Source organism: Oncorhynchus mykiss, chromosome 16, assembly GCF_057628025.1.
Source record: "Oncorhynchus mykiss isolate SJ-2025 chromosome 16, ASM5762802v1, whole genome shotgun sequence".
Classification (NCBI taxonomy): domain Eukaryota; kingdom Metazoa; phylum Chordata; class Actinopteri; order Salmoniformes; family Salmonidae; genus Oncorhynchus; species Oncorhynchus mykiss.
This window is the reverse complement of record NC_143037.1, coordinates 22,790,281-22,808,048: the sequence shown is the minus strand read 5'-3', so window position 1 is coordinate 22,808,048 and position 17,768 is coordinate 22,790,281. Positions and strand designations below refer to the sequence as shown.

Sequence of the window (17,768 nt, the reverse complement as noted above, 5' to 3'; positions counted from 1 at the left end):
GGGAGTGGTGCGCGCTGTGCCCGTCTCCGGAGTCTGACCAGAAGACCGCCTCGTTTCCCTCTCTTTCGGAGTCGTTTTTTTGGGTCGCTGCATAGGATCCACTCCGTTGTCCTGTTTGTAAGGCAGAACACAGGATCCGCGTCGCGAAAAACATATTCTTGGTCGTACTGATGGTGAGTTGATGCTGATCTTATATTCAGTAGTTCTTTTCGACTGTATGTAATGAAACCTAAGATGACCTGGGGTACTAATGTAAGAAATAACACGTAAAAAAACTAAAAACTGCATAGTTTCCTAGGAACGCGAAGCGAGGCGGCCATCTCTGTCGGCGCCGGAAGTTAACTAGGTCATGACTTCCAATTTTCCAGACCTATATTTTCTGTGCGGTTATACAAACAAACAAACAAAAAATCTGTCAGTCGCAAGTAAAACAAATCTTCGCTCGACAGTGACTCAGTAATACCAGGAACCCCAACCACACCAGAAGAAAATTAGACAAAGCCATCAATAGTGTTACTTTTATTCAAATTCAACTGTTTATTAAATCCTTTAGAACATATTTGATCATGTGCTGCATTTTGGAGTAATGAAACTAGGTGTAACACAGCACTGATTAAGAATTACAGTGGGGCAAAAAAGTATTTAGTCAGCCACCAATTGTGCAAGTTCTCCCACTTAAAAAGATGAGAGAGGCCTGTAATGTTCATCATAGGTACACTTCAACTATGACAGACAAAATGAGAAAAAAGAATCCAGAAAATCACATTGTATGATTTTTTATGAATTTATTTGCAAATTATGGTGGAAAATAAGTATTTGGTCAATAACAAAAGTTTATCTCAATAGGTTTTCACACACTGTTGCTGGTATTTTGGCCCATTCCTCCATGCAGATCTCCTCTAGAGCAGTGATGTTTTGGGGCTGTTGCTGGGCAACACAGACTTTCAACTCCCTACAAAGATTTTCTATGGGGTTGAGATCTGGAGACTGGCTAGGCCACTCCAGGACCTTGAAATGCTTCTTACGAAGCCACTCCTTTGTTGCCCGGGCGGTGTGTTTGGGATCATTGTCATGCTGAAAGACCCAGCCACGTTTCATCTTCAATGCCCTTGCTGATGGAAGGAGGTTTTCACTCAAAATCTCACGATATATGGCCCCATTCATTCTTTCCTTTACACAGATCAGTCGCCCTGGTCCCTTTGCAGAAAAACAGCCCCAAAGGATGATGTTTCCACCCCCATGCTTCACAGTAGGTATGGTGTTCTTTGGATGCAACTCAGCATTCTTTGTCCTCCAAACACCACGAGTTGAGTTTTTACCAAAAAGTTATATTTTGGTTTCATCTGACCATATGACATTCTCCCAATCTTCTTCTGGATCATCCAAATGCTCTCTAGCAAACTTCAGACGGGCCTGGACATGTACTGGCTTAAGCAGGGGGACACGTCTGGCACTGCAGGATTTGAGTCCCTGGCGGCGTAGTGTGTTACTGATGGTAGGCTTTGTTACTTTGGTCCCAGCTCTCTGAAAGTCATTCACTGTGGTTCTGGGATTTTTGCTCACCGTTCTTGTGATCATTTTGACCCCATGGGGTGAGATCTTGCGTGGAGCCCCAGATCGAGGGAGATTATCAGTGGTCTTGTATGTCTTCCATTTCCTAATAATTGCTCCCACAGTTGATTTCTTTAAACCAAGCTGCTTACCTATTGCAGATTCAGTCTTCCCAGCCTGGTGCAGGTCTACAATTTTGTTTCTGGTGTCATTTGACAGCTCTTTGGTCTTGGCCATAGTGGAGTTTGGAGTGTGACTGTTTGAGGTTGTGGACAGGTGTCTTTTATACTGATAACAAGTTCAAACAGGTGCCATTAATACAGGTAACGAGTGGAGGACAGAGGAGCCTCTTAAAGAAGTTACAGGTCTGTGAGAGCCAGAAATCTTGCTTGTTTTTAGGTGACCAAATACTTATTTTCCACCATAATTTGAAAATAAATTAATAAAAAATCCTGTGTGATTTTCTGGATTTTTTCTCCCTCATTTTGTCTGTCATAGTTGAAGTGTACCTATGATGAAAATTACAGGCCTTTCTCATCTTTTTAAATGGGAGAACTTGCACAATTGGTGGCTGACTAAATAGTTTTTTGCCCCACTGTATGTAGGAATGCACAACACAATGAAGCATATTTACTGCTGGAATGCTTGATCAACTCTATGGCAGAAACCAAGTTGACTTATAGCACCAGAGTTGTTTAGGTGAACGGACACCTGGGGCGGTTGCCCTTCGTGCCCACTCCCATACCCTATAATTCTGTATTACTCTGTGACTAATTTGTATACAGGTAGGCCAGAAAAGACACATACCTGATTGGCAGATGAGTGGCAACCCTGATCAGAAGTACCTGCTGCTCATCGGTTGTTCTCTAAAAATGCGGTTTCAAATTAAAATAAAATTGTACCTACACACTGAAGGATGTAAAGCCGAAATGTCTTTGTATGCTATCCCTGATGCAGTGAAAATAATTTAGAAAAATTGAATAGTAAGCTTTATGCGACATATCTTTGAGTGCGAACCCATTACACCTTTTTGTTTGTCAGTGGTAACCACTGTTCACATCAGAAGTGGTAAACGGGTGTTGAGGTATTCAACTGTTCCATGGTCTTGCATTGTTTTCTGTACGTACTGTAAGAGGTATGTGGTTCTATTGCTAAATCCCACTTTAGTGCTACTTGTAACGGAAATGCAACTCTCCAGACTCCAGTCCCTGTGTGAAAGCTGTGCTCTCTTCTTGCTGTGAGTCTTACAGGGTGTGCTTGTCAAACAGGTATTCTCCCATGGAGCCATGGGTCTCGGAGGAAGTGAGGCGGGTCAGGCTGCCTAGATGGTCACCCAGCTTCTTGATGGTGTCATGGCTGTCGGACAGGAAGTGCTGCTCTAGGAAGTCACACAGCTAAAGAGGAAGTAAAGTTGTATTGTTATGCCCGGTTGCAACAGACAGCACGGCACTGACGTCATAGAGATAGATGCATACCGCAGCGGAGGCCACATGCTTTCTGCAGCTATTCTTTCAACATTCTCTGTTCCTCCTTTTCATTTTTTTATCTGCTCAAATCACTAACAGACCAACATGGATGTTATGAGCTTCAGTTATACATAGCTATCAAATACATCTGATCTAATAACACCGAACATCCATTAAAATATGCATAACAGTTAATCACAATGGGATAATTATCATGGATTTACATGGGGGTCAGTGTGAGTGTTGGCACCACGGTGCACCTCGAGGAGGGACGTGTTGAGGGTTTTCTGAAACTCCAGGGAGAAGGTGATGGCATCCAGGCCACCTAGCCAGTCCTCCCTGCTGGGTTTCTGAAAAAGAGACAGACCGCGCATTTGAAGGAATCAGTTTGAGCAAGGCGAGGCCCAAAACCGCTAATCTAGATCACATAGAGTAGTTATTTGGGATACATCACGAAAGGTTATTTGTAGGTTAGTGATAGTTCATAGTTCGCCTACAATGTAGTCAAACAGGCACAGTGACTTGGCTATCACAACTGCATGTAGGAGCCTGACAAATCCGCGGAATACAGTCAATGCATTCTAGCACCTCCCACATTCCATATCGGGGGTTTCATTTCCGCTTGACTTCTGGCTGGTCACTATGCTTCGCTAACTCAGGGAGGGAGATGTTGCTAAATATGGATCAAATTAGTTAAAATTACATTCACATAATTTGTAAGTTGGAGCAGGATGTTGATGAGACAATTGGATGAAGAATTTTAAACAAGTGTTTGCACATAGTATTACCGCTACAAAGCTAGCAAATTTTTCATTGAAATAACATGGCTGGTTAGCTATCATTTCCACACGCCCTCGGGCCTTCTTTCTTAAAGTGGAACTGACAGCGTTTTAACTACATATGAAAAACAGAATCATAAATCAGTGAAAAATATCCAATTCCCAGTTTATGCTACCAAGAGGTTTTAAAAATAAGTATTTTTTTTATTACCCCCTTTATCTCCCCAATTACATAGTATCCAATTATTAGTAGTTACTATCTTGTCTCATCGCTACAAGGACGAAAGTCATGCATCCTCCGAAACACAACCCAACCAAGCCGCACTGCTTCTTAACACAGCGCGCATGCAACCCGGAAGCCAGCCGCACCAATGTGTCGGAGGAAACACTGTGCACCTGGCGACCTTGGTGCTGGCCACTGCGCCCAGCCCGCCACAGGAGTCGCTGGTGCGAGACAAGGATATCCCTACCGGCCAAACCCTCCCTAACCCGGACGACGCTAGGCCCACGTCGCCCCACAGACCCCCTGCGACAGAGCCTGGGCGCGAACCCAGAGTCTCTGGTGGCACCACTAGCGCTGCGGTGCAGTGCGCCACCTGGGAGGCCAAAAATAAGTTGTATTTGACTCAACATTCTATGACATACATTAAGGCATTGTTGCAGCTCAATGCATGATTAATATAATTCACCAATACATTTCTTGGTAGTCCAAAAGATATTGCTACAAGGTTGTAAATCCCAGCTGGCCTAGTACATTATTTGCTGCCTCCATTCGGGATGCAGTTTAATTTTTGATGACTCAATATTTTGGACAAAAACGGACAAATGTAACTAAGGCTGGGAATGTTAATACAATCAAACTAGCAAGGGCAATAATCACAAAACAGCCATAACGTGGCTAATAGGCTAACGTATCTATTTATGTAGCAAGCTAAAAACACAGCCTAACGTTTGCTAGCTAGCTGCTAGGAAGATGTCATGAGAGGAGTGACTGACTTTTTCACCTCATTGTTTTTCGGGGCTATACACAGCTAGAGATGCAGGTGCCATTTGGTTCGCAAATTCACACTGGCTATCTACTCCGATTTCAAAGCACTCGTCTGAATGTGCTAGTGTAGAATAACTGAGGAGGAATCGGCTGAATATGTGTGTCAGTAAACGTAGGCAAAAAAACTAAAAGTTAGTCACGAACCCTCTAGATAACATGCAAACAGCCTAGCTAACCAGCCTTGCTAGGGTGAGTCAAATGGTCCATGTGAGGTGTTCTCTCATTTGTATCTGGATGTTGCTAGCTAGCCAACTTTATCTTGCAGAAGGATGAGTAATCTACAATTCCCCATTGTTTATCAGTGCAATTTTGACACCCAACTAGCTGAAACAGTTTGAGAGGGTTTATCTAATGTTACTTTGTTAGATTTAGCCAACTAGTCGGTGACAACTGTGTGGAGTTTGACAGCAACTAAGTGAGCTTATTACAGTATTAGACACTATGTCCTTGGATTTCATATGATCTTCTAACGACTCGCGTAGCTTGTGGGTGCACCAGAAACTAGCAAAACATGTTACATGTGCGTGTTTGAGAGTCTCAGCTCTCCATAGACCGATACAAACTACTAAAAGCTCAAACCATTTGGACTTGAGTCCTTGTCTCATTAATACCACTCTAGCTCAGCCCCCGTTATTTACACACACTAATGGTTGGTACCAATGGATGCAGAATATGTTTAAAAGGGGTTATTAGTAAGAATCACACCAGCATTAAGGTGGGACTCATAGGGAATGAAATGCATGCGATTAATTTTTTTCTGCAACTTTCTGAAATGGCACAGGAATGCCGTCTGTGTGTGTTGTGTGCGCATATGCCTAGTCTATGCTTTGCCTAGCCATTAGCAATAATGATAACTGTCCGCTGGCGGATGCAAAGGCTTTCCTAAAAATCGTACCAATTAAATGTTAACTAAGGATATCATGATTGTTTGCATCAATCCGGTGGGCATTTGTTCTGCAAACCCTGCAATCACATGAGTGCTACAGAAACACAGGTAACCAAACAATGGTCTCTGGCTGGTGGGCGTTGCATTTAAAGGGTAACCACACCTACATTTCTTCAATTTTTATTTATTTATTCCTGATGTGATTTAATCTTTCCTGTAGACTTTAAAAAAGTGATTTTGAGAGCAAACCCCCTACCCCCCCCCAAAAAAAACGAAACCTGGGAAAACAAAACAAAAATTGAGAATTTGGATAATGAGGGAGAGGGCAATTCTAGGACAGGAAAATCGGCTGCCAATCTCACGTACAAAGGCCTTATAAGCAAAATAAGAGTGAGCATGTTTTGTAGAGAAATAGTAACTTACAGCGATGGGCTGAAGGAGAACGCGACCGCCTCTCATATTCTGGTATTCCAGCAATTTTTCTGCCTGCTCTCTCTCCTTCACAGAGCGCTCCAGGAAAAAACTAGAGAAGCTGCGCAAAGCCACATCGTCCCTGTCGAAATACATGCCCTGGGCGAGAACAGAGAAATACATATTAGATAAAAACAGGTCAGTATCAACAGATCACATTTTTATAACATGGTGGACCACAGAGTAGAAAATAGCCAGTGCCAGTCAAAGAACTAAACACATGAAAATAACATGGAGAGGGAAGAATAAGAAAGAACATTTAGGAGAGAGGGCCCTATCGGAGTAAGCTAGCGCTGAGCTATACACTGAGTACAGCCTCCTGAGTGGCGCAGAGGTCTATGGCACTACAGTGCTAGCTGTGCCACTAGAGATTCTGGGTTCGAGTCCAGGCTCTGTCGCTCCCAGCCGCAACAGAGCGGGTTGTGTTTCGGAGGAAAGACGGCTCTCGACCTTCGCCTCTCCCGAGTCCGTACGGGAGTTGCAGCGATGAGACAATTGGATACCACGAACATGGGGAGAAAAAGGGATAATAAATGAAAATAAAGATATACACTGATTATACCAAACATTAGGAACATCTTCCTAATATTGAATTGTGCACCCCCCTTGCCATCAGAACAGCCTCAATTAGTTGGGGCATGGTCGAAAGCGTTCCACAGGGATGCTGGCTCATGTTGACACCAACACCCACAGTTGTGTCAAGTTGGCTGGATGTCCTTTGGGTGATGGACCATTCTTGATACACACAGGAAACTGTTGTGTGAAAAACCCAGCAGCAATGCAGTTCTTGACACAAACCGGAGTGCCTGGCACCTACCATCATACCTAGTTCAGAGGGGCTTACATTTTTTGTCTTGCCCATTCACCCACTGAATGGCACACACAATCCATGTCTCAAGGCTTAGAAATCCTTCTTTAACCTGTCTCCTCCCCTTCATCTAAACTGATTGAAGTGTATTTAACAAGTCACATCAATAAGGGATCATCACTTTGACTTGGTCAGTCTGTCATGGAAAGAGCAGATATCCTTAATGTTTTGAATACTTTGTGCATTCAGAAAGTATTCAGACGCCTTCACTTTTTCCACATTTTGTTGTTAGCCTTATTCTAAAATGAATTATATTGAGAGTGTCCCCCTCAGTCTACACACAATAGTAATAATGTTACTTCCGGCGCCGACAGAGATACCCGCCTCGCTTCGCGTTCCTAGGAAACTGTGTAGTATTTTTTTTAAATTTAATCTTAGGTTTTATGACATACAGTCGGGAGGAACTATTGGATATGAGAGCAACATCAACTCACCAACATTACGACCAGGAATACAACTGTCCCGAAGCGGATCCTCTGTTTGGCCCACCACCCAGGACAATGGATCGGATCCCAGCAGGCGACCCAAAACAACGGCGCCGTAGAAGGGGCAGATGGCGCGGTCTTCTGGTCAGGCTCCGTAGACGGGTACATCGCACACCACTCCCGAGCATACTACTCGCCAATGTCCAGTCTCTTGACAACAAGGCAGACGAAATCCGAGCAAGGGTTACCTTCCAGAGAGACATCAGAGACTGTAACGTTCTTTGTTTCACGGAAACATGGCTCACTCGAGACACGCTATCGGAGTCGGTACAGCTGCCTGGTTTCTTCATGCATCGCGCCGACAGAAACAAGCATCTCTCTGGTAAGAAGAAGGGCGGGGGTGTATGCCTTATGATTAACGAGACATGCTGTGATCATAACAACATACAGGAACCCAAGTCCTTTTGTTCACCTGACTTAGAATTCCTCACAATCAAATGCCGACCGCATTATCTACCAAGAGAATTCTCTTCGATCATAATCACAGTCGTGTATATTCCCCCCAAAGCAGACACAGACGGCCCTGAAAGAACTTCATTCGACTCTATGTAAACTGGAAACCACATATCCTGAGGCTGAATTTATTGTAGCTGGGGATTTTAACAAGGCTAATCTGAAAACAAGGCTCCCTAAATACTATCAGCATATCGATTGCGCAACCCAGGCTGGCAAAACCCTGGATCATTGTTATTCTAACTTCCGCGATGCATATAAGGCCCTCCCCCACCCTCCTTTCGGAAAAGCTGACCACGACTCAGTTTTGTTGCTCCCAGCCTATAGACAGAAACTAAAACGGGAAGCACCTGCGCTCAGGTCTGTTCAACACTGGTCCGACCAGTTGGATTCCACACTTCACGATTGCTTCGATCACATGGACTGGGATATGTTCCGCATAGCATCGAACAACAACATTGATGAATACGCAAATTCCGTGAGCAGGTTTATTAGCAAGTGCATCAGTGATGTTGTGCCCACAGTGTCTATTAAAACATTCCCCAACCAGAAACCGTGGATTGATGGCAGCATTCGCGCAAAACTGAAAGCGCAAACCACTGCTTTTAAAGCAGAGCAAGGTGACCGGAAACATGACCGAATACAGACAGTGGAGCTATTCCCTCCACAAGGCAATCAAACAAGCTAAGCGTCAGTATAGAGACAAAGTAGAGTCGCAATGCAGCCAACGTGAGTAAAACATTTAAACATGTTAACCCTCGCAAGGCTGCAGGCCCAGACGGCATCCTCAGCCGCGTCCAAAGAGCATACGCAGGCCAGTGGCTGGTGTGTTTACGGACATATTCAATCAATCCTTATCCCAGTCTGCTGTTCCCACATGCTTCAAGAGGGACACATTTTTCCTGTTCCCAAGAAAGCTAAGGTAACTGAGCTAAATGACTACCGCCCCGTAGCACTCACTTCCGTCATCATGAAGTGCTTTGAGAGAGTAGTCAAGAACCATATCACTCTACCTGACACCCTAGACCCACTTCAATTTGCTTACCGCCCCAATAGGTCCACAGACGACGCAATCACAATCACACTGCCCTAACCCATCTGGACAAGAGGAATACCTATGTAAGACTGCTGTTCATCGACTACAGCTCAGCATTTAACACCATAGTACCGATCCTGGTTCTCGACCCCGCCCTGTGCAACTGGGTCCTGGACTTCCTGACGGGACGCCCCCAGGTGGTGAGGGTAGGTAGCAACATCTCCATCCCGCTGACCCTCAACACTGGGGCCCTGCAAGGGTGCGTTCTGAGCCCTCTCCTGTACTCCCTGTTCACCCACGACTACGTGGCCATGCACGCCTCCAACTCAATCATCAAGTTTGCAGACGACAGTGGTAGGCTTGATTACCAACAATGACAAGACGGCCTACAGGGAGGAGGTGAGGGCCCTCGGAGTGTGGTTTCAGGAAAATAACCTCACACTCAATGTCAACAAAACAAAGGAGATGATCGTGGACTTCAAGAAACAGCAGAGGGAGCAGCCCCCTATCCACATCGACGGGACAGTAGTGGAGAGGGTGGAAGTTCCTCGGCGTACACATCACGGAAAAACTGAAATGGTCCACCCACACAGACAGCGCGGTGAAGGCGGCGCAGCAGCCCCTCTTCAACCTCAGGAGGCTGAAGAAATTCGGCTTGTCACCAAAAACACTCAAACTTTTACAGATGCACAATCGAGAGCATCCTGTCAGGCTGTATCACCGCCTGGTACGGCAACTGCTAGGCCCATAACTGTAAGGCTCTCCAGAGGGTAGTGAGGTCTGCACAACGCATCACCGGGGGCAACTACCTGCCCTCAGGACACCTACACCACCCAATGTCACAGGAAGGCCAAAAATATCATCAAGGACAACAACCACCCGAACCACTGCCTGTTCACCCCGCTATCATCCAGAAGGCGAGGTCAGTACAGGTGTATCAAAGCGGGGACCGAGAGACTGAAAAACGTATATTTCAAGGCCATCGGACTGTTCAACAGCCATCAATAACATTGAGTGGCTGCTGCCAACATACTGACTCAACTCTTAACTTTAATAATGGAAAAATTGATGTAATAAATGTATCACTAGCCACTTTATATAATGTTTACATACCCTACATTACTCATCTCATATCTATATACTGTACTCTATACCATCTACTGCATCTTGCCTATGCCGTTCGGCCATCACTCATTCATATATTTTTATGTACATATTCTTATTCATTCCTTTACACTTGTGTGTATAAGGTAGTTGTTGTGAAATTGTTAGGTTAGATTACTTGTTAGATAATACTGCATGGTCGGAACTAGAAGCACAAGCATTTCGCTACACTCGCATTAACATCTGCAAACCATGTGTATGTGACAAATACATTTTTATTTGAATACCCATAATGACAAAGCAAAAACAAGTTTAGAAATTGAGCAAATGTATAAAAATAAAAAACATCACATTTATTTAAGTATTCTGACCCTTTACTCAGTACTTTGTTGAAGCACCTTTGGCAGCGATTTACAGCCTCGAGTCTTCTTGGGTATGACGCTACAAGCTTGGCACACCGGTATTTGGGGAGATGCTCCCATTCTTCTTTGCACATCCTCTCAAGCTCTGTCAGGTTGGATGGGGAGTGTCGCTGCACAGCTATTTTCATGTCTCTCCAGAGATGTTCGTTTGGGTTCAAGTCCGGACTCTGGCTGGACCACTCAAGGACATTCAGAGACTTGTTCCGAAGCCACTCCTGCGTAGTCTTGGCTGTGTGCTTAGGGTCGTTGTCCTGTTGGAAGGTGAACCTTCGCGCCAGTCTGAGGTCCTGAGCACTCTGTAGCAGGTTTTCATCAAGGATCTGTACCTTGCTCCGTTCATCTTTCCCTTGATCCTGACTAGTCTCCCAGTCCCTGAAAAACATCCCCACAGCATGATGATGCCACCACGCTTCACAAGGAGGGTTGGTATTGGCCAGGTGATGAACGGTGCCTGGTTTCCTCCAGACGTGACGCTTGGCATTCAGGCCAAAGAGTTCAATGTTGGTTTCATCAGACCAGATAATCTTGTTTCTCATGGTCTGAGTCATTTAGGTGCCTTTTGGCAAACTTTCATGTGTCTTTACTGAAGAGTATCTTCCGTTTAGCTACTCTGCCATAAACGCTTGATTGGTGGAGTGCTGCAGAGATGGCTGTCCTTCTGGAAGGTTCCCCCATCTCCACAGAGTAACTCTGGAGCTCTGTCAGTGTGACCATTGGGTTCTTGATCATGACCCTAACCAAGGCCCTTCTTCCCCGATTGCTCAGTTTTCTTTTTGGCACCCTTTCCCCAGATCTGTGCCTCGAAAATAATCCAGTCTCATAGCTCTACGGACAATTCCTTTGACCTCATGGCTTGGTCTTTGCTCTGACAACTGTGGGATCTTATAGACAGGTGTGTGCCTTTCCAAATCATGTCCAATTAATTGAATTTACCACAGGTGGACCCCAATCAATTTGTAGAAACATCTCAAGGATGATCAATGGAAACAGAAATGCACCTGAGCTCAATTTCAAGTCCCATAGCAAAGGGACTGAATACTTAAGAAAAAAAAAAAACAACCTTTTACATAAGATATTTGCAAACATTTCTAAAAAACCTGTTTTCGTTTTGTTATAATGGGGTATTTATTGTATCTGTAGACTGACAAGGAAAATGTTCATTTAATCAGTTTTAGAGTAAGGCTGTAACGTAACAAATGTGGAAAAAGTCCATGGTTCTGAATACTTTCAGAATGCACTGTACATATTATATAGACCATACCAGGGAGAGGTAGGTGTAGGATGCAGTCAGCTTGATGTTCACCAGCTTGTTGATGTTCACCTCACTCTCTGGGTGGAAGTTGTGATTTACCTGCGACTGCATCTCTGAAATGGCAAAAAAAGATATGAAATTAACTAAAAGAAAGCAATAGGCCACTGGTATGGAATATACACTGCTCAAAAAAAATTAAGGGAACACTTAAACAACACAATGTAACTCCAAGTCAATCACACTTCTGTGAAATCAAACTGTCCACTTAGGGAGCAACACTGATTGACAATAAATGTCACATGCTGTTGTGCAAATGGAATAGACAACAGGTGGAAATTATAGGCAATTAGCAAGACACCCCCAATAATGGAGTGGTTCTGCAGGTGGTGACCACAGACCACTTCTCAGTTCCTATGCTTCCTGGCTGATGTTTTGGTCACTTTTGAATGCTGGCGGTGCTTTCACTCTAGTGTTAGCATGAGACGGAGTCTACAACCCACACAAGTGACTCAGGTACTGCAGCTCATCCAGGATGGCACATCAATGCGAGCTGTGGCAAGAAGGTTTGCTGTGTCTGTCAGCGTAGTGTCCAGAGCATGGAGGCGCTACTAGGAGACAGGCCAGTACATCAGGAGACGTGGAGGAGGCCGTAGGAGGGAAACAACCCAGCAGCAGGACCGCTACCTCCGACTTTGTGCAAGGAGGAGCAGGAGGAGCACTGCCAGAGCCCTGCAAAATGACCTCCAGCAGGCCACAATTGTGCATGTGTCTGCTCAAACGGTCAGAAACAGACTCCATGAGGGTGGTATGAGGGTCCGACGTCCACAGGTGGGGGTTGTGCTTACAGCCCAACACTGTGCAGGACGTTTGGCATTTGCCAGAGAACACCAAGATTGGCAAATTCGCCACTGGCGCCATGTGCTCTTCACAGATGAAAGCAGGTTCACACTGAGCACGTGACAGAGTCTGGAGATGCGTTCTGCTGCCTGCAACATCCTCCAGCATGACCGGGTTGGCGGTGGGTCAGTCATGGTGTGGGGTGACATTTCTTTGGGGGGGCCGCACAGCCCTCCATGTGCTCGCCAGAGGTAACCTGACTGCCATTAGGTACCGAGATGAGATCCTCAGACCACTTGTGAGACCATATGCTGGTGCGGTTGGCCCTGGGTTCCTCCTAATGCAAGACAATGCTAGACCTCATGTTGCTGGAGTGTGTCAGCAGTTCCTGCAAGAGGAAGGCATTGATGCTATGGACTGGCCCGCCCGTTCCCCAGACCTGAATCCAATTGAGCACATCTGGGACATCATGTCTCGCTCCATCCACAAACGCCACGTTGCACCACAGACTGTTCAGGAGTTGGCGGATGCTTTAGTCCAGGTCTGGGAGGAGATCCCTCAGGAGACCATCCGCCACCTCACCAGGAGCATGCCCAGGCATTGTAGGGAGGTCATACAGGGAGGCCACACACACTACTGAGCCTTAGACTGTTGAATTCTAAGTAAATAATTTGTAAAAAGCTTAGTCTTTGAAGTTATAAAATCATAGCTATTATAACTCATGTCTACATAAAGCTGTGTCCGTGCTTGACAGCCCTAGCATTTATATACCACAATCAGGGTTTCTTTCCATTAGGAAAATGTGGCGCCATTTCACCGGCAGCATTTTAATTTAATGGACATTTGAGAAGTTTACTGGACCCATATGCATTTGGTGCATAACCTGATTAGGGTTGCACCAAGGGTACTCAAAATGACAAATCACATTAGATTATGGTTATTCATCTTAACAGAACATGCAATTCAAGGACGCAACGGGGTGCATCCTTCTTACTGAATTCCAATGCTCACTTTGACAATGTTAGAAGAACTGCCACATTTACTTTTCCTCAGCCAACAAGACTAGAAATGAACAGCAAAATCACTAGCCTATGTAAATCTAATATCCCGTATAGTAGAAAAGTTGACATTCTATTCGTCAGCTTGTCGTTCTGTGCGAGAAAGAGATAGCCTATTCCAAAGACTCTGGGACAATTATGGGACGATAAAAGCACTGAGGATTATGCAACAGATCAGCACATTTAACTATTATTTCTTCACATTATAAGCGCAGCAATGCGCACAGGCAGTAGGCTACGTGCAAATATTTGTTCCATAATGCAACTGGCGGGAAAACACTTGTCAAAAGCGCACCGCTTTGCGAGCGGTTTTATTTATTTTTTTATTTAACCTTTCATGTGAAAGAGATGAAAAGATCCGTTAGAAATGTAGAAAGAGGGGTGATCTAAAGATGCAACAACTAGCTTGGATTGCTAATATGACTAGTATATGCACTTGAATAGCAAATTTAGTAGGCCTAGCCCTTTTTAATCGAGGCCATCATAACTGTTTAACACACAATAGCATTTCAAATTGTTACGCAAAGATTGGACTTATAAAAGCACGTTTCACTCCAGCAGCAGCTCTCGCACTGTCTGACAGATTGTCCACTCATAATGCGTGATAAACATATTGATTAACACAATACACACCTACCAATTGAATTCCGCTAAATTATGCAAATGACCCTATAGACCAATAAGCATGCCCAGCCAAATGTATTTCCATCAACTGTTATTTAAAATCAATGAATAGGCTAAAAAGCATTATTTTGCCCGTTTTATTTTTCAGCTATTACCGGCTAACGGAAATCCTGCATATCATGTGTAGTGGAATAAAGGGAGATCAAATTCAAGGTTTTATTCAGCTAAGGTGGCAGACACAGCTGACACTGTCTAACGGAAGCCATACTAAATAGGTGGCAGAGTATGTGAGCAGAGTTACACGGTTGGAAATAGAGGTCGCAGATTAATTAGGGCCGATTTCAAGTTTTCATAACAATCGGTAATCAGCCTTTTTGGTTGCCGATTAAGGCCGATTACATTGCAATCCACGAGGAAACTGCGTGGCAGGCTGACCACCTGTTACGCGAGTGCAGCGTCAAAGGACATTGTGGCTGCAAGGAACCAAGGTAAGTTGCTAGCTAACATTAAACTTCTTATAATTTTTTTTACATTTTTTTTTTTTTAATTACAAAATCAACCTTCACATAATCACTAGTTAACCTAGTAATATCATCAACCATGTGTAGTTAAGATGACATAACATTGAAGGTTGTGCAATGTAACAACAATATTTAGACTTAGGGTTGCCAGCTGTTCGATAAAATACGGAACGGTTCTGTATTTCACTGAAATAATAAATGTATGGTTTTCGAAATTCTAGTTTCCGAATTTGACCATATTAATGACCAAAGGCTCGTATTTCTGTGTTTATTATATTATAATTAAGTCTATGATTTGACATTTGATAGAGCAGTCTGACTGAGCGGTGGTAGACAGCAGCAGGCTCGTAAGTATTCATTCAAACCGTCCTTTACTGCGTTTGCCAGCAGCTCTTAGCAATGCTTGAAGCACAGTGCTGTTTATGAATTCCAGCCTAACTGCCGAGATTAGGCTGGCAATACTAAAGTGCCTATAAGAACATCCAATAGTCAAAAGGTATATGAAATACAAATGGTATAGAGAGAAATAGTCGACGCGTCATAATTCCTATAATAACTACAACCTAAAACTTCTTAACTGGGAATATTGAACCACCAGCTTTCATATGTTCTCATGTACTGAGCAAGGAACTTAAACGTTAGCTTTATTTACATGGCACATTTACTTCTCCAACACTGTGTTTTTGCAATATTTAAACCAAATTGAACATGTTTCATTATTTATTGAGACTAAATTGATTTTATTTATATAAACTCAGCAAAAAAAGAAATGTCCTCTCACTGTCAGCTGCATTTATTTTCAGCAAACTTAACATGTGTAAATATTCATATGAACATAAGATTCAACAACTGAGACAAACTGAACAAGTTCCACATACATGTGACTAACACATGGAATAATGTGTCCCTGAACAAAGGGGGTCCAAAATAAAAAGTAAGTCAGTATCTGGTGTGGCCACCAGCTGCATTAACTAAGTTGTTACACGTGGTCTGCCACTGCAAGGACGATCAGCTGTCCGTCCTGTCTCCATGTAGTGCTGTCTAAGGCGTCTCACAGAACGGACATTGCAATTTATTGCCCTGGCCACATCTGCAGTCCTCATGCCTCCTTGCAGCATGCCTAAGGCATGTTCACGCAGATGAGCAGGGACCCTGGGCATCTTTCTTTTGGTGTTTTTTAGAGTCTAGAAAGTTTTCATAACTGTGACCTTAGTTGCCTACCGTCTGTAAGCTGTTAACGACCGTTCCACAGGTGCATGTTCATTAATTGTTTATGGTTCATTGAACAAGCATGGGAAACAGTGTTATAACCCTTTACAATGAAGACCTGTAAAGTTATTTGGATTTTTACAAATTATCTTTGAAAGACAGGGTCCTGAAAAAGGGACTATCTTTTTTTGTGAGTTTATTAAGTTAAAAGTGTTCATTGTTCATTCAGTATTGTTGTAATTATTATTACAAATATATACATACAACTTGGGTGCTCCATGTCCTTTCCAACCGATCAGCTTAAAGCTGCTCTGCACTCAAAGAAAAAAACTCCCACTCCAAATTTGCTCCATTCATTAAAATCACAATTTAACCAACACCCAACTATTTTTGTGACTAGCTGGACCTACCAATTCGCTTTGAAGTATTGAAACCAAACCATATGATTTGAATGAAAAGTATGTTAATAAACATGAAAAGGTGGATGTAAGAAGCGCTCATCATTTCAAATAGGCTACATGTCATATTAAACAGCATACAAACACTAAATAGGTCAGGAGCCAGAGAGGGAGCCTAGGAAGGAACAAAAATGAGTTTAGGCTATATTATTCCAAGGCTATAACCCTAACCCTAACCCTAACCCTTGTGAAGCATTTACATTGTGAAGCATTTGCGAGTGCAACACAACAGGTCGGTAGGGACAAAGCGCGCAGTATTTAAACATGTCATTGTATTTAATCATTATAGTCTATAAATTGTGCAAATAGGCTGTGACTGATACAAATTAAACAAATTACTTGGTGCCTTTTTACTAATACATTTTTTAAAACTGAAGCCGTCTGTGGCTTCAGGTTCATGCGATAGTGCCCGGAGAGCAGGCCAGCAGCGAAGAATATCCTCTAGTTGTATATCCTTTAGTTGTGAACACATCACTGCACTCCCTCCCATGGTCTTCATCTTTGTAAGTCACCTTGATTTGCACCTGTGTTATAACAGTTTATTTTATGAAAATATTTAGCAAACTAATGTAGCTAAAGCAAGGGGCTATTGCAGCACACAAGTAGACTACAAATGCATGCTGGGCCAGGCATGCCTTGAGCTCATGAAGTGGGTGCTACTGGAGCGGGCGAGAAGGCAGACGCTCCAGCCTTTGGGAATCTCGCTCTGCTTACATACTCTGATAGGTGGACTGCAGTTCGTATTCAGACCCAGAACAGGGACAATACGGACCGTGGGTCCAGACAACAACAACAACAAAAAAAACCTTTGGTGGGCAGTTTTAATTTTTTTTGTCATTCACTAACAGCTGATTATAACCGGTCAGAAATGTCCAATTGATCCACTAAGCCATGTTATCTAGGTAGGTAATTTAGGCTAAGCTGCTATCCAAATCTTGTAGTTCTCATGGCCAAGTTACATACCCAGGAGCTCCAATTGATTATTTTTCATTTTTTTACTCAAGTATCTCGATACACAAAAAATGTCAGGAAATGTTAGAATTGCAGAAATGTTGCTTTAAAATGGCTAAATGTTCTCTCTGCCCCATGGCAAGATGTGTAGAACTGCAGGAAATGAGCTTTGAAACCGCAACAACAAAAATCAGCCAACAAGATGTGTGAACAGTTTGGGGTCGCATTGTTGAGAGGTGGGGGTTTGTTACTACACTGACAAATTACACTATCCATTTGGACCTTTGTC

General features: G+C 43.6%; 1 protein-coding gene across 2 annotated transcripts in view; it reads right to left on the bottom strand.

Moving 5' to 3' along the window:
- Window positions 1-503: 503 nt before the first annotated feature.
- Window positions 504-17,768, bottom strand: part of zgc:56095 (ferritin) — a 30,808-nt gene continuing 13,543 nt past the window's right edge. Inside the window, exons 2-5 of one of the 2 annotated variants that reach the window (XM_021565263.3) lie at window positions 11,831-11,934; window positions 6,154-6,300; window positions 3,242-3,367; window positions 504-2,945 (exon numbers count right to left, since the gene is read on the bottom strand). In XM_021565263.3, coding sequence (XP_021420938.3) covers window positions 2,796-2,945; window positions 3,242-3,367; window positions 6,154-6,300; window positions 11,831-11,932 — 525 coding nt within the window. In that variant the 5' untranslated portion in view covers window positions 11,933-11,934 and the 3' untranslated portion in view covers window positions 504-2,795. Of the gene's footprint in view, window positions 2,946-3,241; window positions 3,368-6,153; window positions 6,301-7,503; window positions 7,785-11,830; window positions 11,935-17,768 lie in introns of those variants that run through there. The other variant, XM_090202305.1, reaches the window with a different exon arrangement.